We start from the raw sequence: 24,868 nt of genomic DNA on the forward strand, positions 1-24,868 counted from the left end.
GTCACTGTATTTAGACTGTTAGAAATGGTGCAATACAGCCACTGAGGCAAAAGCTGAGTTATGTCATATTAGGTAGAATAGTTATTTAAATGTAGGCTGCTGTTAACATATACAGTAGAAAGAATGAAATGTGTTGACTTTTCAACAAGAAAACTCATAATCTGACTTATAAATTGTGTAGTTGTTTGGATGTCAGAAGGAGTAAATATGAAACACCGCAATAACAATTCGTATCATCTTCTCATGAATACTGTATATGCAGGTGAGACTGACTAAAGAATAATAGTAATGTTTGTATTTCATGGGTATAGTAGCTACAATGTCTGTTTCTCTTCATGGCTGTTTTGGCAATCTGGTAAATACTGCTCAGCTGTAGTTTGTTTTTCTTTTCTGCAACAGCAAGATTCAGATGAAAATTTAAAGGAAGAGTGTGCATCCCTGGATTAGGTAGCGATATTTTCCTTGCAAGTGAGGCCATGAAAACACTGCCTCAATAGATTTGATAGATAGAATCTGAATAACACTTCCACTGAGTGAATGGAAATGGAGGATATTAAATAGTTCTGAAAAGAAGCAGGCGTACACATTTATGCCTGCTTTATTCTCTCTGTGATACAAGGTTTTAAGATTCAAGACAAATTCTCTTCCTTAATCCAGACCTTGACTTTCTCATGTAGATGTTACATGTGGTTCTGCAGCCGACCAGGCAGACTGACTTGTGGGGATTTTTTGGGAGGTGGTTTTTGTTGCTTGTTTGTTTTTTCAAGCTCTATTTTCTCTAAGTGCCAACAGTGAAATAGCTTGTATGAAGGAAGAGCACTGATGACTTGTTTCTGAATGTGTCTCTCTACTTGTTCTTAACAGTGACAAGGCAGAAACTGTTGGAGTGCAGCTTACAGGAGGGGGAGAACTGGTTCCGTGGTACCTCAGTGGGATGAATGTTAAGCTGGGTGAAGGCGGAGAGGTGAAGCTCATTCAGCACAAACTTCTAATGCAACTTGCAATGTTATGTTCTGGCCAAAACTATTTTTGGTGAGGGCTGTGTGGGAGATACTTGGGAATGAGTAAAGGTGATCAGATATGTCAGATATTGAATGTCAGCGTGTTACAAGATCTCAGATTCCCAAAACTCCGTTGACTTTTACACAAAAATCAGTCTGTGGTTATCAGTGTTATTTCATTTGGTAGTGTTGCTATGTTGCTGGCTTCCTGCAGTTGCTAAGGCAGGGCATGGAGAGGAGGACAAGAAAAGCTGAAGAGTGCTGTTAATGCTTCCAGTTACTTATTCCCAGACATGCCCTTGTTCATAACAGCAGATTTATCTAACAATTTCCCAAAACAAACGTGATTCACAGATGTGTGGTAGCATCTAGGACAAAATGGAGCCCTTTTTAATCAGTCAGTCTGTGTATTTCCAGTATATGTTCTTGTTTTATAGCTTAAGCTGTTTCTATCTTCAATGCAGAGGGGAAAACAAACATTTGCATTTTGATTCTAACTTTATTTGAACAACTAATTTCTAATATCGGTAATCTCCTTCTTGTTACTCCTAAAGAGCCACTTGAAAGCGGATCATTTTAAAAATAATCAGTACAAGTGACCCCATTGTTCTTTTCAGTGTGTACTGTGGTAGCACAGGAATAATGGATGCTCTGCAGGGGAACCATAAGATCTTCTGTTAAAGCACTTGAGTGAAACTTTCTCTTCCTGCAGCTACCACAGTAGAGAGTATGAGAGTATCATAAATATATCGTTTGATTTAATCTGTTCCTGTAGCTGTTATGAACATTACATAAAACAGTTTTTTGAGCCTCTGAGTGTGAGAACTGTTTCCAGATTAAGTGAAATATGCTGAAATACAAATGTATGTAATTGAGGAAAACTTAATTAAATGTCATTTTGTGTATGAGGGTGTTTTTTTCCTCACGTTAATATTGTCCATCCATTTTCCATTTGTGGTGTTCTGATTTCAGTGTAAACACATCCTTGTTGAGACCCTCTGAGAGGGGGAGAGAATTTTGCATTTTTGTTTTGATGCCTGTGGTGAAAGGGAAAAATAGACTGAGAAAAAACGGTGTTGGTACAGTGTTACAACTTTGTTGGAGGTTTCTCTGAAGCTTACTCCCAGAAGGTCTAGAATGCATAATCTGTGTCTTAACGGTTTAGAGACAGATGCTTGAGTCTTGCAATGAGTTTCTAGAAATACTGTCATGTTTTGGTGAAGCAATAATGTTGTTTACTAGAAATGCTAGAAAATAAGATGCCAAAATCCTGAGTGTAACTTTAACTGCAAAATAAGATTTTCTGAACACGCCTAGAGATTAAAAGAGAACCTTTTTCACAGGTTTTTCCAGAAAACTTGTGTTTCTGGTTCTCAATGAAGCACTGAACATAGCATGTTCTGTTGCTGCACATGCATGTTGAGTTACATCCACACCTTCTGCTTGCGGACCAGTGCATTTGTAACTTCTTGCTGGCTGTCTTTCTGCTTTTTCCGTGTAGTCTGGGTGTTTTGTGTGGCCTGTTCCTCAGCTGCTGCTTATGCCTTGTAACTACTACATATATGAAGTCTTTTTTTCTTGTCCTTCAGTCCTTTCCCAAGTCTGGTTTCTGCAATCCCGTGATTGTATTTTCCTTTCCTAGCAGTAATGAGCATTAGCATCTTTCCTTACACTGCTGATGACCAAAAGCAATACCATACCATCAATTATTGCAGTGCCTTTAGCCCCTTACCCAAAAGCTTCAGTGAAGTTTTTTGGATAAAGGTGCTCTTCATTCCTTCTCTGGACAGTTTAATCTTGCTCGGGGCGTTGGTATCTGTCTCTGAGGGACTTTGTTCCCTGTTTGAGGCTGAAGCACTGGCGAGCAGCAATAAGCCCCCTTAACCCAGTGCACCTTGAGTTCTGTTTCCTGCATACTCTGTAAAGGGAGGAGAGATGGCAGCTGGCAGCCTGTCAGTGAAGGGCTGGGCTGTGCAGGGTGGTCCAGTGGAGAGGAAAGTCTAGCAGGGTTATAGTATAAGCTCCTAATCATTTCTGTAGTGTTTGCTATCAGTCAATTTCAAATGATGATCTTTAATTAAAGTACCAGTAAATCAACCAGTGACATGCAGTCTGCCTGCATGGCATGGCTCATGCAGCATGCTGTGTTACATAGAGCTTTTGCTTGGCTGATGTGAGAGCAAGTTAGTTGGTGAATAAGACAAGATGGATGGACTGTGCTTACTCCAGGCTGGGTTAGGCAAAAATATGGATGTTTAATCAGCCATTGGTAAATAACACTGTACGAGGAATAGCACTTTCCTACTTGACATGACTGGGCATGGTGCAGAGATAGGCAACTGCTTCTGTGAATAGTGTTTGGGTTTTAGTATTTGCTGAATTTGTCAAGTTAAACTACTGTGTAAGGAAAAGAAAATTATCTATTCTGATTTATGCTGTTTGGAATGGCTTGAATTGAACATTTGTTTCTTCTGTGTTTTGCAGACTTCTTGAAGCCAACTCTAGCAAAGAAAGAGAGTCCTGTTTCTGCCAGCCAGACCCAGTCTCCAGTGCTGGTCCCCCTGATGGCAGTTTGTACAACCCTGTGAAACCTGCCAAGCTGGACGCCACAGCTTTGCACGACTGCACTTTGGCCGCCACTGTGCCTCCTTCGGAGCTGTCGAATCATGCAGTCCTAGCCTGTGACACAGGCATTCATGAAGAGCACTATGTAAGTGAAGCAGTGGAAGATGATGTGCCAGACTGCAGAGAGTACAGAGATGCCTGCACCATTACTGGTAAGCAGACAAATCTTTTATCCTGGGAAGGATGTGGAGATGTATAGTTAAACTTCTGTTCTTAAGCTGTGGGTGAGGTATGTGTCTCATGAACAATGCTGCTGCTGCTCTGCACATTTTTCTTGTTTAAGAAGTGATTTTACAAGCACCTGAATTTTCAGTGAAAGCACTCTGTAAGGTTTAAGGCTCTTGCAAATAGGTTAGACCAATGACAGCTGTGAAACTGGGGTACTATACTTACGTGCTTGGGAAGTTGAACCATTTGAGATTTGTTTGGAAAATAAACCAACTGAAAGTCAGGGATGAGGGGAAGGAAATACTGCAGCTTAAAATTATGGAATGATTGTCCTAATGTTCAACATAATTTAGATTTTTATCTTGATATGAGATTTGCTTTGTGGGAGAAGGGGATGGGAGAAATAGTATCTAACATATTTTGACTGTACATCTTTCTGCTTTTTAAAGCCATTTAATTTTTGTCACATTAATTCTGGAACTATAAAAGTTAATGTATAAGGAAGAGCTGCTTCTGTATGCTTGTATGAAAGGTTAAATGCCTTTTTATCATAGATTCATACAAATAAATGGATATGTGTTTAAGTATGGTATTTTAAATAGAATTAGATTCTTAGTGATGTGGTCTGCTGACCCAATTTTTTTGTGTTTGAATAATCACTAACTCAGTTTAGTCATGGATATGGCCATGAAATGACAGGCAGTTTCCATTCCAAATGCATGGTTTGTTGGCTGAGCTGTGAGGCTGCTTTTAGCTTAAAGTGACCTTGTCAGTTCCAAGGTCTTTTGGGAATGTTTGACAAGTCAGCTGAGTTTTTGTGAGGGAGAAATGAGAGGGCTGAGAAAAACAGAACTAAGACTGGAGCCATTCTAATTGGCTGTCAGATACGTTTATCCTGAGTTACTTCCAGCCATTTCTAGAATTTTCTGTAGGTCAGAGAACTAGTTAATGGTGACCATCAACAAATACTTTTATAGTATGCTTAACTTAGCTCAGGCAAACTGAGGTATAGTTACTAAGGGTTGATATTCTGAAAAAAGAAAATAGAAAGGGAGACATGCTCTGCAAGTCCATCCTGATTGCAAAGACAAGCAGCAGAATTAACACCGAAGTCACTTTCAGTCAGGTACGCTTCCACATAAAATAAATGCTTTGTTAACAGAAACTTACTTCCCATCCCTCCTCCTTGTATTCGTGGGTTTAGAGCTCTTTAACTGATTAGTTTATAAACAGGCCACTCTTTTGACTACCATGTAGGTATTTGCTTAGCAGGTAGACTAGAAACTCTACACATTGTACAGATGCATTCCTGGTAGCATAACTGTTTTCCAGGCCCCTTGTAGAATGATCTTTCTTGCAAGTTTTTCTGTTGGCTGTGTCCTGTGTTCCTTCCCCTGTTAACAGGAAGATGTTAACTTTGTTTTTCTGTTTCTGACTACAAGCCCAGACATCCAACTTCTTTCATGAATCAGGATGCCTTCTTGATTATGGTTCCTTGACAGGCAGGACAAACTCTTTTATTTTTTAAAAGTAGTTTTTGCTAAGTGGAAGTCAGTGCATGTCTTCCTACCTCAGACGCTTTCTAGCCTGATGTAGTTTCTGAATCTCTTTCTTCTTGCTTAGTTGTCAGCCAGGTGTGGTTTACTGATTGATCCTATAATGCTTTGTTTTTAATGCATTAACTGTTCTGCAGCAGCAAATTTATACTGTTTGTGACCTGGAGTCAACATGGTAAGACTTGCAGTAGAAATAGTGATGGGTTTTTTGGTTGGTTGGTTTTGATTTTGTGGAGGTTTTTTGTTTTGTTTTGGTTTTTTTTTTTTAAATGGATTTTTCTGAGTTTCAGCTCTTTGCTGTGCTTTTTAAAGGTGTCAAAGGGCATAGACTGGGAGTTAGGAACTGGTCTCATGCTTCCTGTGTAAAATCTCTGCTTTGTCAGTAGTATGTGTTGGTATGCAGCATATACCCTTGAAACAAGCAGAAAGAGAAATACTTGCAGAGGAATAAGGATTGTCAGAGACTTTAATAGGAAGACTTTGTGTAGGTCTGACTCAGAGGTTAGCACTATTTACACTTCTAAACTGTTTAGTGGAAAAGAAATTGCTCATATCAAGTCCGCATATACCATAATTTTTCTTCTGATGCGAAGCCTTGACTACTCCTAGAGCAGGCATGTTCAAATTCAGCAGTCAGGATAATCTATTTTCTTTTAGTCTAAGACTTAACACCTAGAGCCTATTGTAAAAGTCATCTTCAAAAATTCTTGCAAATCAAGACTTGGACACAGTTAAGAAACTGGGAACTGAGTCAGTGCTGTGTGGCGATACTTTCTGGAATGTAACCAGCTAATGGTAATGTAATCGGAGGTGGCTTTAATATTTAAGCCTAAAAACAAATTATATGATGTGCAGATTTTGCTATTTAACTTTTCAAGAAGGCCATTGGTACTCCAAGAATTTTAAATTCTTGCTGGTTTCTTTTGGGTTTTTTTCCTGTTCTGTTTGCTGACAGTAAGAGAGGCACTTTGGCATTCTCTGCCAGCAGCACGATCTTTCCTGCCCTGGGACCTACCTAAGAGCAGATGTAAAGTAGCTGAGAGTGCATTGTACATTCTGATTGTTCTAAGCATGTTTTCTTGGATACAGGGTTGCCGTAAACATTTCCTGTCCCCAAACCACCTCAGAATTGTGCCTATGCAGGTTTCTGTGGGAGTGCAACTGGAGGTATTTTAGGCAACTTGTCTGGACGGAATCCGTGCTCTGCTTTTGTGGCAGAGGGGAGGTGAGGGTTACTTTATAGCTAGGTCACACGTCTGATCTGTTCTACTGTGTGGCCTAAGAGCAGTGCTGGCATAACCAAGGGAATGAGCACTGCAGGGATGGGCCGGGGTGACAAAAAACAGTGAGGTGAAAAGTTTCCTTAAGCCAGTTTTACCTCTGAGTGGGGGACAGCACCCCAAAAGGCTTCTTTCCCACTGAATTTGGTAGTAAAGTGATCCAAAACTCGTAGATGCTATAACTGAAGTGTTATGCAACTAGACACTTCTGAATCTGTGCTAAATTGAGCATACATGGGCAAATGAAATGGGACAGTTGATCTAATTTTTAAAAAATGTTGTTTGTGAATGTTTTAATAGTTATTAAAAAAGTGTTAGTGGTAGAGCATGTGTTTTCTAAACACTAATAGTATTAAACCTGCAAATGGATTCAGTAGCTGCTATATTAGATATTTTTTTTGGTAATTACTACTTCATTTTGGGTTTTGTTAGCAAGATTTAAGAGAAAAGTTCAATGTAGCCTGACTTAGTTTCTACTGCTATCACTCGTGGAGCTTCTACAAGTAAATGTGCAGAAGGACACTCAGGTCCCGATGTTGGTGGACAGTGGGGCAGCACTGTATGACATGGAAGTGACACACTGCTACTACATGTGTGAGTGAGGCACCTATCTCATCCCGGTTGGTTTTTTTCTTCCCGCTGCCACTCATCTGAAAGTATAAAGGTAGGAATATGGATGTAGCACCATCTAGTGTTCCTTTTGCTAGAAAGAGAATCAAAGTGCTTTTAAAGGTGTCTGTCTTTCCTGTAATTGCAGTGCAGACCCGGATACTTCCAGTCAGGCGTTGGTATAAACAGCAGCTGGGGTTGGGGGCTTCCTTCTCTGTCTAACACTCCCCATCCCATTCTTTGTGAAGCAGAAAGGGCTGTAATCTTGACATGATAAAGCAGAGTATCATTAAATTGCTCAATTAGTCCCATTTTGTGAATTATAAAAGCCTCTTAGTCTGATTGCCATTCTTCCTTATCCATCAGCTGCTGTCAAACAAATCCTGTCCTTCTGGAAATGGAGAGTACAGTGGGCATGGAATCTGAAATACCACTGGAGTATACATTTACTCTTGTGACAGATGTCTGGCTGCCAGAGTGGTTTTGTGGGTTTTCTGGTTTTTGGGTTATTTTAAATTATTTTTTGGTTTATCTTAAAATATGCGTAACAGTATAATTAGCCATCTTCAGTAAGTTAACTTTCAGTCTTTTTTCTCATGTCTGAAGACTTACTATTTGCAATGATTTTGGCATAATATACTTTGTAATTCAAGAGCTAACTGCTTAATATGCCGTGTGAGTTTCCTTCATCCTTCTCTGAAAAAGGAGAGAATGAATGGAGTGTGATTTAAATTGCCTAGCGCCCTCATTAGTTTGCATGATTCATTTGTTCATTATACTGATTACTCTTTCCAAATGCACGTAGGGGTGTGTTCTCTGGCTGTTGTGTTCTGGGCAATTTCCTGAGGGGCCTTGGGAAATTCTTTGTGATGATAACCTGTTCTGTGTCTTATGTTGTTTGTAATTAACACAAGTAGAGTTTTTTTATTTTTTTAAAAATGAAGTTATGTCACTGGATGGGTCAAGCCATGAAATCAGATTTCCCTCAGTTGGAAGGTATCTCTGAAAAGAGTTGGTATTATTTAACCTTGCAGGTAGTGTAACATCTACCTTACTGCACTGACTGCGGTGATGGATAGTCATAACATCCAGAGGAACCCATTTTTCTCTTGCTCTTAAACCTCACACAGTCTCCTAGCAACAAAGACATTTGGGTGCAGAAAGTTTTTTCTGGATTTTCATCCTGCCTCTATCCTTATTCAGGCCTTAATTATATTCTCATATGAAATGGAGCTTCTGTTCTCTTCCACCAAATATTACCATTCTTTGTGGCAACATCAGCCAGTTTTGATGACTGTCACTTCATTTTAAAAGGTGTGTCTAGGGCCTACGGAATTTCCATTCCAGTGCTTTCCTCCACTGCCCCCAAGGTGCATGTTTTTGTTTGAAATGCTGGATTTCTATTCCTTCCGTTCCAAATCTGTCAAAACATGACTGCCCAAAGATAACTCCTTAAAGATTTTGGTAATACAGATTGTTACTAGAACACTTTACTCCTGTTGTGCAGCATACAGGGAAAACATCGTATCTGTGGCTGTGCTGTTTTGGGTGCGTGAGATACCACCAGACCTTGAGTGCTTCCTATTCTGAAGGCTCTTGAACAGGGTGCTCTGGCTGTGCTGGGTTACAGACTGGGTGGTTGTCCTCTAAACATTAAATGGCTACACAAGTATTGATAAACTAGTAATAGTTTTGAATTGCATCCCTCTGAACCACTCTGAGTCCTGTTGTGGTTACCTTTCCTTACACAGCATAAACTTGCTCTAGCACTTTCTTCTTTTCAGTTCCTGTTGTGGGGTGGTACTTCCATGTTTTTCTCAGTTTTGTTAATATGGTGGATCTGGAACTCAAATAGAGAACATAAGAAATGCTTGCCTGGGTTGGATCAGCTGGCTCAGGACTGTGTTTTTGACTCCAGCAACAGCAGATGCTGGGCATGGAGAGCACATGCTCAGCCACTCTCAGTAGTCTGTTCTTACCATAAGTACCCCCATCATGCAGAACTGTTGTACTAGGAATATAGAGAGTACGTCCCTGCCTAGTTCTTTTAGTGTCTATTTAGTGTTGGATCCTGGTCTGTGACTTTGTCTAAAATCTTTCTGAATCTGCTGATTGTGTTACCATGGAAGTTCGTGGTTTTTACTGGCTGTGTGCAGTGGTACTTACGCCAGTCTTCCACTGGTTTCTGTCAGTATTTGTCCTAGTTATGCAGGGTTTGGTGAATACAAGTTCTTCATTCCCCTTATGATTTCATTTTCATGATTTTGAAAAATCTCCATCATTTTCACACTCCAGTCTGCTTCTCACCCAGCTTTCTTAGTCTCTCCTTTAAATAAAATTTGATAATATGGGTTCTTACCTCAGTCCATTTACTTTGCTGTTGCTGTCACCAGTCTCATCCTGTAAGCTTGATCTAGTTATGGTCTCTTCTCCCTCTTCTATCCTGCCACTTCCTATAAGCAGCTATTGCTAAATTCTGAGCACTCTTTAAAGCATGCCAGGAGTGCGAGTCCTATTAACATGAGCTAGATCTCTCAGCATGACTGGAACTATTCTATGAGTCTGACTTTTTAGTTCTGTCTAGCATACTCTTAGCAAAATGATCTTATTCTCTATGCCTGCTGCATTGCCTGTGAATTTTCTGGCTGGCTTTTGGTGGATTCTCATCAACTTCACAGCTGCTGCTTTTTTCCCCTCTCCCCTCATCACTTCTTCTCCAGCTCTTACCCTTTGTCAATAACTTAGTGTTTTTCCTGATTTCTCTCCCGTGACCGGTTGTTATGCCACCTCTTAGTGTGTATCCCAGGCATACTTTTCCTTTCTTTCAAGGATTATCTTTTTGTGTTTTGGTGGATTTTGCTTGTTTTTCCCTCAAGCAGAATTTGACTGCTACTGCTATGCTCCTTATCCAGCCCTCTTACTTACACTCCTCTTCCTAGTATGATACATGGTTTTTAGTGTAAACTTGTCAATTCCACAGTCACTGTGAAAGCAACTGCGGGAATTACTGAAGTCCAGTGTGACATTTTTAAAATTTGTTTCTAGATTTTCCCTGTTTTGGGAAGCACTTGTCATTCCTAAATGCGTACTTTTTTTAGGGTAGGGATGTGCGAAAGCAGTAAGCATTTGTTCTTTGGAGAAAGAACTCCTGAAGGCAAGTGCTTGGTGGATTTTTTTTGGGGGTGTTTTTTTGTTTTCTGTTTTTTGTTTTCCTGTTGTGGTGCACTTGAATAGTGCTGGAAGACTAAAAAGCTATGTTTGATTATTTTTGTATTTAAATATGTGAAAATACTTTTATTTCATAATTTACCTCCATAACATGCTGAGTGCATCTTTATGTTTCTCCCTCAATGTACATGTATGTGTTCATCATGAAGCAACACATTTTCCAGTTAAAGTCAACATCTGTAAAAAGCAAGCTACATAAGAATTAATTCTTATGTTTTGCTTGTGATTCTAAAGCTTCGGTTGACAGCCATTGTTTAGGGGCTGGCACATTTTGTAGCTGGGCTGAACAACAAGCAAAAGCAGAACAGTTGCTTTTCAGGGTTTTCCGTACTTGGTGATTTATCAATGGGTTTTTGAGACATTCCCAGTCTGTCTTGGCAGCGGGAAGATCCTAATGGTTAATGAATGTGTTTATTCTTACTGTCGCTGAACACTGCATTGCCAGCATGCATTTGATACATGAATAGCCATGGTGGTGGAGTTTCCTTTTATTTTCTGTTTAATGTAAAAATAAAAGCATGAGTATGGCTGCATTTATATACAGGGAGAAACATTTCCATACTGAAGCAAAGTTCATTTAAATTTATAGCATGATGTACAGTAGGGACCTAATACTTTAATGGTCTCTCATCACCAAGATCTGTCTCGCCTTTCGTACCCATCAGGAATGTGTGTGTAGGATGAAACCAAAGCAGGGAAGACTAACCTAATAAACAATGACATTCCTCACATTGGAACTGGACTTTCCAGTGGTTTTGTCTGTTAGCTTTGACATTCCCAACTTTTTCCAAAACTTTATTTGATGTGTTTGGCTAAGCCAAGTTTTTTCCCAGCTTACTTCATCAGCATGCTTTCAATTGCCATATTTAAGTAGAATTTCCTACCAAGGAAGGTAATGTGCTGGAAATATTAGTGTTTTATGCACCCAAAAATGCAGATGTAGGCTGAGCCCAGTGACCTGTATGGGAAGACAGTTCCGTGGCTTGTCCACCCCACAGACAGGCTTAGCCAGTGCCTGCTGTGGCAGAACTGAAGGAACAATGTTTTTTCTTCCACTTCAGCTGGCAGCCTGGTCAATGTAATGATTTTTCTTGCACAACAGTGTTCTTTTGGATAATATTGAATGATCAGATCCTTCATACCAGTTCTCCTTTGTAGCAAAGGAAGAATTGTGATTATGTTTAATGCAGCTTCTCCACCCTTGCAAAAATCCTTTAAAACTTTTGGGGAGAAAGGACTTTTTCTTTCCCAGTGATGAAGCTGGACTTGTTCATGGGAAAGGGGATGGGAGTGGGGGTGGGGAAGAAAAGCAAGCTATTGAAGTATTTTTTTTCCTTCCTACTCCTATCCTTGCTCTTTTAAGTGCATGTTTGTATGAATTAAAATATCAAATGGCAGACAACTGAAGTGACACATAGTGTTATATAGAGAATATGATGAGAATCCCTGTTTGGGTGCTTCATTCTTCTCCATGGGCTGATTTTTCTCATCCAGAATTCCTCTTCCATGACTCAGTGTGCCTGCTTGGCTACTGTAAATACTGCCTGCCTTTCCCTTTCCCGTGGTGCCCCACCTGCACGAGGTGGGAAGTCCAGTTAAGATCTATGTATGCAAGAGAGAAAGCGCTGAGGGCAGTACTGAGTTACAGTTCAGGTGAAGCCCTGCTGTGACAACCCAGAATGGGAATACCTTGAGGTTGGCATGGGGTCTTCTATTTTCCCATGGAAGACTGGATTTTGTGCCGTATTTTTCCATGTTTAGAGTCAGAAGAACCATTGCCTAACCAACTTCGGTTAAAGGTGTGGCAGGACTTGCAATTCCAAAATTGTGTCATGCCAGTCAAGTTACAGAAGTTGCCATGGCTGTTTGAGGAGTCTGAGTTTTAAAGGTATGAGACAGCTTTCTTGTTGAAGAGCTTTTCTTCCACAGTTTGGGTTTGCAGCCAGCAATGAGCCTTCTGATGTGTAGGATGCTAAGGCTGTCTTTCCCTTTGGGCAAGCCAGTGAGTTGGGAGGATGGTGAGTTTTCTTTTTATTAGAAGTAGTTTTCTTTGCCCCAGAAGCTAATCACACACTTTACATTAAAACACAGGTATTGTGTGTGCACAGTCCTGAGTTCAGCAATAGTATTTGTCAGACTTTGGTATAATTAGCCACATTCTGGGCATCCTGGAACTGAAATTGAACAGGACTGTGGTGAGTTCTGGGGTTTTGCCTGTTACAAGTATATTGCAGAGTACTTGTTAAATAATATTCAAGAAATACTTGTAATTCTGGACCACAGTTAGTACTTAATGTCTGTGTCTGTGTAAGCCTGTAGACCTCAAGTAATGGATGACTAGAGGCTGTTTCCCTCTTCAGTTGACTAGCTGTCAGCATAATTGTGGAGTTGAAGTTTCTTATCTCCTATTTTGCATTTCATTTTTATGTAGATCTGTTCACAGTGGTAATGACTAGTTCACTCCATTCCATGATTGTCTAAATGGACAGAAAGCATTGGGAAAGTGAGGTTATCAGGCTGCTTCAAGCAGCCAGGAAATACCTGCTGGAAAAGCATTTAGAGAAAGACCATCTTTCTTGCTTCCATCCCTGGAATATGATTAGGCTTCTTTAGGCTTGTGGTCTGCTGAGAAAGGAGAATCCTAATATAGTCATGGCCTCTTGGCTGGTTGTTGAGCTAGATCTGGTGCCTTTTCTCGGTAGGAGTTTCCAGAATTTTCTCAGCCCAATGCAATGGAATGACTTTTCACATTATGGAGTTGCATATTTCTTCATTATTTTAAAAATGGGGGAGGTACTGCATACACCGAGAATTTTAAAAAGGTCACTTCCTACTTAAATAGTAGAAAATGTAATGCGCTCTTGTGTGATGGTACATGTACTATTGAATTTTATGTCATTTTACTAACGGGATGCAAAATTTGCAAAGTTTCTGAGAAGGGACACAGACTTGCAGTTTGTGTTATCTGTGCATATATGCATCACATGAAGCAAAATCAGCAGTCAAGATTCACTAGCATTTAGCATGAAATAGCCTCAAGTTGATGAACTTTAATTTCTTGCGTTACATGTGGCTGGACTTTAGCCTCCATGTGGTAGCCCTGTACTACAGAGAATCTTTCTTCTACTTTACTAGTAGGGATCCGGCACTGAAATTGACCCTTTTCAGGTATTGTGTGCTTTTTAAAAAAAAATAATTTGTTATTTACTGATCGGTCATATTCAATTATTTTTTGTTTAAGCTTCACCATTTTAAACTTTAGAGAGCTAAGTGTCAAGGGAGAGCGTAATACGTGTGTGCGAAATGGAACAGGACTGAAAACCAGGGAGAGGAATAGGTGGCTCCATGAAGTAAAATAGTAGACTTTATTCTTTCTGCTTTCTCCAGAGAGTTTCCTTGTTTCTCTCATCTATTTTTGTTGCTGTGCTCTTATCTAGTGCCCTTTCCTCAACTGCCTCAAAAGGTTGTGACAAGTTATGATGTTTTAATTCTGTTGTGGGAAATGAAAGAATTTACTCGAGAGTGGCTACTGAGGACTTTTTGATTTTTTTAAGGAGAGGGTATTTAGACTGCCCCTTTCTGGCTGTGGGCTGAGCACCAGCTGCTGGGTGCTGATGCAGTGGAGACCCCTGGAAGATGGAGATGGTCGGGGGGGCGCATGATACAACCTGATGACTAAAGCTTGTGTTTTGAAAGTTGCCAAGCAGCCCAGCACTTCCCCAAGCACACACTTTAAGAGTGTAGCTGTGCAGCTGGACAACAGTTTCTGCAGAGCAATTGTTTCCCTTTTCTTGGAGGAGGCACTTGAGGGTAACACAGCTTCTTTGAACTGTTTGCACGGTGTTGGCTTCCATCAGGACCACAACTCTGGAGCATGGTGCTCAGGGAATGGTACTGTCTCTGGCCAGTTTTCTTGTAGTCTCCCTTTCTTGACTTGTGTGCTCTGGTCTGTCCCTTCTTGAGCACAACTCTGATCATGGTTCGTGGCAGGGCTGGGTTTATGAGAAATTGTTTTGCTCCATTTACAGCAGTGGGCTGCAAACAAGAAACTGGCTGATAAAATGTCATTTATGTCATTTGTGGTTTAGCGGTTCGGGTAATAAGGCGCTACTTTCGCCAGGTGGCAGTATCTACTGCCAGCAGGTTCTATAGAGACCTGGAAGTCTTAACCTTGAAACGGGAGCCTCAGCTTGAAACAAACCAATAAAACCATGAAGATAGAGGATGGTTTGGACCAGAATTCAGACAGACCGAAACTAAATATTTAATGTTCCATGCAGTGACTCTACTGATAAGCTGTGTTGTATTGTGTTTCTAAAAACTCCTGCAGATACTGACTTTGAGATTTGTAGAGTTTGTTTTCTCTGTGTATGTGTTTTGTGAATGTTTTGGGTTGTTTGTCATTCCTGCCCTTGTCCCTTCTCTTTGTTTTAGGTTCTTTTCTTTGAATTTATCACAACTTTTAATGTGAATTTGACGCTGAAATTGAATAGGTGTTCCTTCTTTATCAGTCAAGCTACATTTCATTTCTGCAGTAAGATATGGCTATTCAGTCAGAGCTGTAAACAGGTGTAACCTGAAAGCCTGGTAGGGAATGGAGTTTGAGAGGTGAGCTGCTCTAGGTGACCATGTTGTTTGGAATGAGATCTTCAAATCTGGCTACCTGTGGTTCATGTTGAACTTAGCTTGAGTTGAAGTTAGTTCAACTGAGGTTGAATTGCTTGGTCACGAGGTGCTGGCATAGTTCCACATATCCAAATAACATTGACAGCTAAATATATCTTTAACACTGTATGGGAAGTGACCTAACATATTGCATGGCTGAGTGAGTGCAGGATGAAAATGGCAGTGGGTGACAGCACCCTACATAATCCCTTATGATCTGTGTGATGTTAAGTGTGCAGCAGAGGAGTGGCAGTCTTTGATGTGCTGTGCCCCCTCGATAGAGTCAGCTCCTGTTGTTTGGGTCCTCTCACTCCATTATCTGCTTGATCAACTCCCTGCTCACTTGGCAGAAGAGAAGGTGGGGGGTAAGTGTACATCTGAAAATGACCAAATGTACTCTTATCCTCATGTGGTTGTCCTAAAAATTATGCCACTTCCTCCCTGTCTGAAAAATTAAAAAAACCCAAAAAAACAAAAAAACAAAAAAACAAAAACCCAAACACCCCCCCCCCCCCACCCCCCCCCCCTTCAGTCTCCACAATAAAAAGTTAATTTACTATGCTTAGTGCATTTTGTATGGATAGAGGTGTTGGCTAGAAGAAAGGCAACTGGTGAAATAGTCAAAGGTTTCCAGATCAGCAAGTCTAATAAAAATTCCCTTAAGGAAATGCAAGCAAGACGAAACAACCAGTGAAACTTTAGTGGCTGTCTTAAGTTGGGAGAGAGGTGGTACAGGGGTTTAAGATGTCCAGAGAAGGGAAAATAAGCCAGTCTGTCAAATGCCAATATATGAAAAGATATGGAACAAGCTGATAAGTAATCCATTACTAACTAATCGAGAGATACTGAAGTAGGAAAAAAAATTAGCAGAAAAGAGCTCAACTGGTGTGTTCTGCCCAGTTTTGCATCTTCATTATTTAAAGAGACGATTAGAAACTGGAACAACTAAATCATTGGCACAAAAGTCTTTGAAAGAACTTGGTTTAATCTCATTTAGAAAACACAGAGAGGATGAGGAGGAATAATGTCAAAAACTCCTGCAAAGCAGACTGAGCAACTTCTTTATTTCTTGAGGAATGGGACATGGAGAAATATATTTTTTTTTTCATCAAAATAGGTGAGGTGGAATGTTCGTGCATGTGCTGCATTTAAGCTAAGAAGATAGCAAAGCAGTGGAACATGTTACTTGCAAAAATAATACGGAAAAGAATTAACAAATTTTCTTTGTTTATACAAAATTACTTCTGTGAAGTGCTGAAAGCTGCAGAGTTCTGCAGTATGCAAGAGCCTTAGCAAATCTTACTTCATAACTCTTTTTCTTTCAAAAGCAGAACCTGGAATGATCCACGGTTTAGTAAGAATCATGAGTTCCTAATTCATTTAGCTACTTTAGTTGGTTGTAATTTCTTTGTAAAAGTTCCTGTTTGCCAAGGATTTCCAAAAAACTACAAGCTTAAAATCGCTTAGACTGCAAAACCTAAAATCTGTAACAGAGCAGCTTACAAGGATATGGTTCAACTGTATTTTGTTGCATCATTTTTTATTAATGATAAGTTAATTGTCTTAAGTTTACAGTGTTATATTTAACTCCATAAAATGAAGGTATTACTTAGAACAAGAGGAATCATAACAGTTTTATGTCTGTTGGACATCATTTAACTTAATCATAAAACACAAATTTGTCTTCGGTGTTCTTAGGAGAGAAGTTATTTAACTTAGTTGTTTATCTTTGCAGTTTTAATCAGAGATATTAATAAAACCTATCCAGAGCACAATCAGGGTCTTCTATAAAACGTAACTGGTGTTTCAGGACGGGGGGTGGCGTTAGTCTGGGTACCTTCTTGTAACAAGGGGGCCTGCATCTCAGAGAAGAGAGGGGAGGAAAAGTGAAGGGGAAGACCGCGTAATTGTAGCACTGAGAATATCGCTGTGATTTAAATGGTGAACTAATGTTTAGTCATACACAAGTATAATTATGGTGTCCTGGTTTTCTAAACAGGCAATTACATCAGAGCCTGCTTCTATTTCCTGCTGGTATACAGATTTTAAAATCGCAATAGAAGTTAATGACAATAGCATCATAATAAGTTGCCTTTCCAGTTACTCATTAATATCTTTTCCAGTTGTTAGGCCTTTTGAATTGCTCAGAAACATTCAGGATTTATTATATGGTAGAGTAGAAAAATTGTCTTGCTTGACATTGTATTCCACGATAATTCTTATTTCTTTACTGTCTGTCCTTCATGTTCCAGTGAATTTCTTTTCCACAATAAATTATGGGTTTCTTTTGTGTGTGTGCCTGTGTGGTGTGGTTTGTTTTTTTTCTTCTCTTCAAATTTTATTGGTAACTTCTTTTGCATTCTGTCTTTTGTTACTTTTTATGATACAGCAAACCAGTTTACTTCTGTGTACAAAATTATTTGCCCAAAACGTTCTCGTTTCATCTGTAAAGTCAGTCTATTTCTTCTGAAATACTAGTTAAAAGTAGAAAGATACTAAAGGTTTGAATTTTTCCAAGCACTTTTATTTCCTTGTTCCCACGAAGACCACCTTAGTTAGGCTGTGTAGACTCTTACATTTTTCACAAGAGGAAAACTAACATTTCAGCCAAAAAAAACAAACCCCAAACCAATCCCAACAAAAACAACCCCATTTTCTTGACAGCGAGAGCAATTAGGTAACCCAAAGAGATATATATAAAAAAAAAAAAATCTTTGTGTATGCATGTACACACAAATGTCTTTGAATGTTTAGTTGACATCAGCAGGTGTTTTTTAGATCACCTGGTTTTTCTGGACTCAAATGGCAGCAAGATGGATGTTGTCACCAATTAAGAAGGTAACCAGGGAAGAAGAAAGGTCTTTCGTTATAGGTTGACTCTCAACTTTTGAAACATGGGAAACAGGTCTTGTTTCTCTGTGTTAAGTTAGTAGTCCTCTGAGAGGGCTGCAAGGACCTCTTAAAATGATGTGTGCAGGCTGACTCTTGCATTGCATGGAGCTCCATAAAGATAACATTGCTGCACATGTGGGTACCTAATCCTGCTAACCTTTGCGCAGCCATTTCTGCAGTGAGATTTGGAGAACACTTACATATGTACAACAGTTAGCAGAACAGCCTGGATGAAAGCAGAGGAGAACACCTCCTGATAGGTAACAGCAGCCTCCTTGAACCATAATGTATAATGCAACTTTCCCAAGTGGATTTTTGTTTTAATCAACAAGATTTTGTAAAGGATATAGGCAGGATATTAACAGTATGAGTTCATCTTTGTATCCTCTGCCCTGTTGTCTGATAGGATAGTAATGTTCTTGCCATCTGTAGTGCTCGGGATGATGCTTATGACAATGCAATTTCTGGATTAGAAAGATAAAAAAAAAAGTTAATTGATGGTCTATATAAAAGTATGTGTTACTTTCCCATTTTCTCCTCCCTCCCCTCCCCTAACAGGTGAATTCCACTAGCTTGCAGTCTGCAACAGCCTGTGTCAGTCCTACAGTAATGAGTTTATCTCTTATGAAAATAGGTGTCTTTGTCAGGGAGCAGCAAGATCAGGGCTGCCTTACAGCCCTGCCTTTAGTTGAGTGTGACCACAGGATGGGAAGGGCAGGATCCTTGTTGACAGAGCTCAGTTGCTTTGTTCCTGAATAGGGCAAAGGTGCTGGCAGTAACGGTTAAAATTGACTCTCCAGTGACCATCAGACAAATGCCAGGTACTGAGTGGGTCTGTCATCAATCCAGGAAGCCCAGGCAGTGTTCAGTATCAGCAGGGCACAGAGTTACCCTACAGCAGTGCACAGGGGAGGGCAGGGGCCTTGGGTTTAAATGGGGCTCCTGGGCCACTGGGCAGAGGGTGCTGGCTGGGGTCCCTCATGAGCCTGGCCTGTGGGTGCACTCAGGGCATTGACAGTCTTTGCTGTTTACTCTGGAGTGAGTCTTAGCAACAGCTGCAGGAGTTATGGCACTGGTTAAAGATGGAACTGCACCGCACAGCACGTGAGCAGCCTGCCTCAGCGCTTGCTCTTCCAAAATAGGCTTAGATAGCTCTTTCTTATTTGATGGTGGTGGGGCGCTGGTGTTCTTTTCTTTTTGTCCTGGTATGGAAATGAGAAATGGGCAGATTCATCCACTAACTATTTACAAAAAACATACTATGGATTGCTCTGTTTGTTAATAATTATTTAGCAAGACATTGTAGTTAATTTTATATAGTAATTAAAATGTGTATACATAACATTATCATGCCTGTTTTGGGTATTGACATACACACACAAAGAATTCTTTGTTATAGAATAGTATAGGTTGGAAGATACTTCTGACTTCTACTCAGAACAGGTCTTTTAAAGTGAGTGCTCGTGGCCTTGTTTAGTTGAGTTGTCAATATCGCCAAAGATGGCAGATTTCTAAGCCTCTCTGTGCTGCTAATTCCCATGTTTGACCATTCTCATGGTAAAAAGTTCTTCTGTTGAATCGGAATTTTCTGTGTTAAAACTTCTCAGCTGCCTCTTGTCTTAAATTTAAATCTTCAATTTTAATTGCAACATTTTTGCAGTTGTTGATGGCTGTCGGTATCCGTTTTTAAAACTGTGTGTAAATTTGATATACTTGTGAACATGAGTGACTGACATCACAAAATGCAGCTCGAGGTCGTGTCAAAAGGTGCCCTGAAAGTTCTTGCAGGCAACTTTACCAGTGCGTCTTAGGTGTGAACTGTGACACTGTTTCCTATTGCAGTCCTGGATTTCTGTTTCTTGAGAAAAAACTGCCAGCAGCAAAGGCAAAAAATACAGTGGTACTAAACTGTGGTTAAAAACCAAGTTAAGGAGATGTGTAAAGCTTGCAAGCTAAAAATAATCTGTCAAGTAGAACATAAAAAATATAAATTCCTATGTGCACTAATCCTTTCTCCATACCCAGGTTGTAACTACCCTGTCTTGGTCAATGTTCACTTGCTCTCTATTTCCACCTCCCTTGTTCTTCAGTAGATGAGTCCCTCCTTCTAGAGGTTGGGCTTTTTGCCCCTAAGAGCATGCGCTTGTATTTTCTGCTGGTAAATATCCTATTTTGGGATAATTCATGCCAGTCATGCCTTCTAAACCAATTAGTATTTAGCTGTTCTTTACAGGTAGAAAAATTTTGCTGATATCAAAACAAACTGACACCTTTGCTAGCTTGTATGTATGGTACTCAATTTAAAGTAACTAACAGAGACTGTCCTCTTTATTTTACCAGATGTGTGCAATAGTACCAATCTTCCTGAAGTTGAAATCATCAGTCTACTGGAAGAGCAGCTGCCTCATTATAAGCTAAGAGCAGATACAATCTATGGTTATGACCACGACGACTGGCTTCATACACCTCTCATTTCCCCTGATGCGAATATTGACTTAACAACTGAGCAAATAGAAGAGACCTTGAAATACTTCCGTAAGTAAAAAAGTTCAGAAATAGTACTGAGGAACAAATAAAATAGTGATATTTTTGTTACATTCTCTGAAGTATCTCTGCAATTTGTTACAGCTGTGGAAGGCAAGAGAACTGTTTGTGATTTATTGCTTTGGTCTTCAAGTTTGTTGTAGGCAGAAAACAAAGGAAACATTTAATCAAGGACAGAGGTTGCATTAGTAATTTATGAGTAATCTCTCCACACTATCAAATATTGGTGAAACTAAAATACTTTTTGCTTGTGATCTCTTTGTCAAGAGACTGAAATTTCTGTATCTATACAATGTAGAAGGCTTAGACCTGTTTCCATATTGCTTTTTTTGAACATGTTCTCTGACACATTGCACTGTTGTCTGATGGCACTGTGTGCCAGCATCACACCTGGCATCAGATAATTTTTCTGCAGTTTAAGCTTCTAGGAAAGACTTGTGAAGAACCAAACTCTGAAGTGTTTGGTTGAGATGGGTTGTCTCTTCATTCTTTCTTTTGTTCATGTTCATACTATTGGACAAAAAGGTACCTTTTGTGCCTGGAGGGAAAGCATGTAGAGTTATGATCTTCTTGTTTTTTCAGTCTTCTCTTTAAGCCTGTAGATGCTTTTGTCATGGTAATGGATTCATGTGTCTCTGCGTTCTTCCACTGTGTATTGACATAGCTGTGCAGTTAGAGAAGACTTCTGTGATTCATCCTCTAGTTGCAGTTTTATTGCATAGCTTATGATTAAATGAGTCTTCCCTTTTTCTTTCTCTTCTCCATGGTTTTGTGTGAAGATGCAATTTTGTGGCTCTTCTGAATGTGTTGCATGTTAAAATAGCCTGCAGAGCATCAAGCCAATAGGTTATATGCTAAAGCTATAGCAGTTAGACTTACACAGTAGTGGATTTACTTAGATTACAGTAGTAGATAGATTTAGGTAGATTTACTGAGGCACTGTGGAGCTCAGAAGGGATGAGTTACAGGGCTGAACACAAACCTTTGCAAAGATGGCTTCATTGGATTTTGAAGCACCTGGACAAATCACTTTGTACGGAGCAAGGCTGGTGAAGAAAAGCATTAAGAATATGAAGAACCTGACTTTCTGACTTCAGTGCTTCAATAGAAAGCATTAAGTATTTTAGTAGACAGTTTACATATGCTCTTCACCTCTCCCCAGTGTCACAAAAACAGTGGGAAGTGAGGGGAGGCAAGCTGAAACTGATCTATGGAACCAGTTGTACTCCTTGTTTTGTATCAGTCCATTAGTGCTGTTATAATGATGGCCAAAGTTGGCTTAAAGAAATGTTTTGAAATGTTAGTTTTCCAAAGTCTTTAGTAACCGTATTAGTCCTGTCTCATGGATAAGATTGTCTATGTGGGTGAACTGTTGCAGTATCCATGGGAAAGATGTTTTGCTAGTGGGGCAAGGAAGTCAGAAAGCCATGTGGAAGCATCCTAACTCTCCCGGCTGAGATGCTGGTGGGGTATGTCACTTGCAGTGGTGCATGACTGTTGGGGATGGATACAAACTGAAGCTACATACAACAGAGGAATCAGATACCAGTAGCTGCCCAGAAGAATTTTATTCAGCTTTTAGCTAACAAGCATAATGACTGCAACTTTACCATGTTGCTGTGATTGGAGATTTCATCAAATCAGCTGGCTTGAATGAAAAAATTATGAGTGCAGTCTCAGCCACAACATATGTTTTCTGCTTTCATTGGAAATAACTGCTTAAATAAGAGGAACCAAGCAAGGAGAACTTCTATAAACAAAAGTTTATTCCTTACTACTTACATGCAGACATTGTGTATAGGTAGTAATTTAAGAAGTTTAAGCAAATTTGGATTGAGCCTTAGACTGATACCCTGGAAACTGAGATCTCTTATTACCCTTGTTCAGTTATTGTGAACAAGTCATATAATGCATCTATACATGAGAGTGAAAGATCATAAAACTTTGGCATGTTTGGAAGTTATGGCATTGATTGTACACATTGGTTTATGGAAAAATTAACTATCAAAAATGTTATTTTAAGTAAGCTAGTAGAAGAGTCCTGTGCATCGTACCACCATCGCTATGGAGAGTGTTTTTCAGGGTGTGGCTGCTTGCACAGTGATTCATTTTCAGTGCTGCAATTAAGGCACTCCTTCTGTACCTGTTCAGTTTGTTTTAAAAACCTCAAGGAGGGAGTGAGCAAATACTGTAACTTCTCTATTGGAAAGTTTTAGTATAGTCTTACAAAATTATGCTGTTTTCTAAACAGTATCCTTGTGGTCTAAGAATTCTATGGATGTAGTTAAATTCAATAAATAACAAAAATGAAATTTCATGATCTGTCAAAGTGTCTTTAACTGAAGGAAGAATTCATTGATTTTGCTGCAATACAGAAGGATTTGCTGCAAAATAAATATTTTATCAGAACTAAAATGCACTACACATACAGATTGTTGCTGTACCTTCAAGCTTCTTAGAGACTCAAAGAGAATTAAAATAAATTTGATATTGAAACTTGAGCTAGTGCAGAATATTTTTAGGTGTGACATTAAGTCTTTGATTGCTTATGGTTCCTGGTGTTGTAGTGTCGATCAGCTTCGAAACCAGGATAACATGAATAGTTAAGTCAGGGAGGGAAGGGTATGTTGTGGCTTTATTCAGGAAATGCTCACAGACTGAGAAATACTTGACAGCAAGGGGGATGCCTGTGCATGTTTTAATATATGTAAATATTGTGCATTGTTAATATATGTAAATACCATGTCTTTTGTAAGGCTTTCTGTTGTTTAGGGAGAGAGCTTATCAGGGAGAGCAGCTTTTTATAACCTTTCACCACACCAGTTAAAATGTAACTACTGAAGTTGGAAATAGTCTGAATGGTAAGGCAATACTGATAGTCTTGTTTTAATTGTTTTTCGGGTACCTACTGTGAACAAAGGGAGTTAGGGAAGGGGAACACTTCTGTTTTTCCACTGGTTATAACTGCATTCCCACCCCTCCATCCACAGGTAGTGGGGGTTGATTTTGGAGGGTGGTAATTGAGAGCAGCTTTTTTCCTTTCTTCTGCTGTACATTTTGAACACATTTGTGGCCAGTTACCAAACTCAGTGACTCGTTAACCTCTGTCTTGATTGTGATCCATATCTCTAGCTCTGTCCCAACTCATTTTGTAAGGTTTGAACAAGATAGATGTCTGAACCTTTGAGCCTCAGTACTGGATTACTTAAAAATATTTCAGGGCCCACAGAGGAAAGTGGGGTGTTCTAAATACGTATATATTTTTTTTAAAAAGTGTGTGTATATATGCATATATAATAAATATATAGTATATGTGTATTGATGTACAATTGGATTTGTAGTTATAATTTTGAAAGAAGTTTAAAGCATAGGGACTACATTTTAAAATCTCTACTCAAAATGAAAATAATTCCTCAAATGCTTTTTTTGGTTAAGACTTGTAAAGTGCCCTGAAGCTGATCAAAAAATGTGGCCATCTTAAGCCTAGTAAGCAAACTGATTCTGAAAATAAATATCTTTTAAACTGTACTTGTCTTCATTTGTTCCTGCTTTAGAATGCCAACACAAAAGGGAGAAAACTCATTTGTCAAAAAGGTTATGTAAAAAGCTCTAATTGATTTGCAACCCCAAACCAAAATTTTAAGCTGCACTCAGAAAACGGTGCTCTAATTCTCCATGGACTCTCTCTGAGAACTGTGCTTCCAAAGCACAGTATTTGCTGTTTAAAATGTAATTTGTATATGAATTAAGAGTACATGATTTCTGTATTAGACACATGCACTTACATGTTCATGTATACCCATTTCACATTTTACAATTTGTTCTCATTATCCATCTATAAAACAGGTCTGTTAATAGGCAACTTGTGATACTGCATACCTATTTGTGATTTTTATTTTCCAAATGATACATTTATATTTAATAAGAGAGGCACTGTGGTGGTTTGGATAGATTCAGGTGTCTCCAAAGACCATTACCTGTGAAAGAATCTAAATCGCTTGTAGTGACAGTATTCTCTAGTTTGAGTTCATCTGTGTTTGCATTTGCTCCCATGAGAGAATCCATGAGAATTATTATTTCCAGGAGTGATTCAGCATATAAGGTAACTGGCAGCTGCATTGCTGTCCTTTAAAGTAGAAGCACTGAAATGATGTCATTTTGTGAAGAGCTGATGGGTGTTTGGTGTAGTGTATTACCAAGCTTTTAAAGTATACAGGTGCATTTTCATTCAGTTAAAAAGTAGATTAGTAGCTACTAATGCTCACACACACTTGTTTCACTGTGACTGAACAGGTACTGT

The 24,868-nt window shown here is 39.4% G+C and overlaps 1 protein-coding gene across 9 annotated transcripts in view; it reads left to right on the plus strand.

The window, feature by feature from the left end:
- Positions 1-24,868, plus strand: part of TRAK1 (trafficking kinesin protein 1) — a 138,770-nt gene that overhangs the window by 47,259 nt on the left and 66,643 nt on the right. For 8 of the 9 annotated variants that reach the window (XM_074840856.1, XM_074840846.1, XM_074840903.1 and 5 more), the window contains 2 exons: positions 3,486-3,778; positions 20,365-20,559. Coding sequence is in view for 6 of the 9 variants with exons in the window: in XM_074840846.1 (XP_074696947.1) it covers positions 3,486-3,778; positions 20,365-20,559 (488 nt within the window). In the remaining 3 variants the exon portion in view is untranslated. Of the gene's footprint in view, positions 1-881; positions 965-3,485; positions 3,779-20,364; positions 20,560-24,868 lie in introns of those variants that run through there. The other variant, XM_074840864.1, reaches the window with a different exon arrangement.

Source organism: Strix aluco, chromosome 1 (genome assembly GCF_031877795.1).
Source record: "Strix aluco isolate bStrAlu1 chromosome 1, bStrAlu1.hap1, whole genome shotgun sequence".
In the NCBI taxonomy this organism is placed as follows: Eukaryota; Metazoa; Chordata; class Aves; order Strigiformes; family Strigidae; genus Strix; species Strix aluco.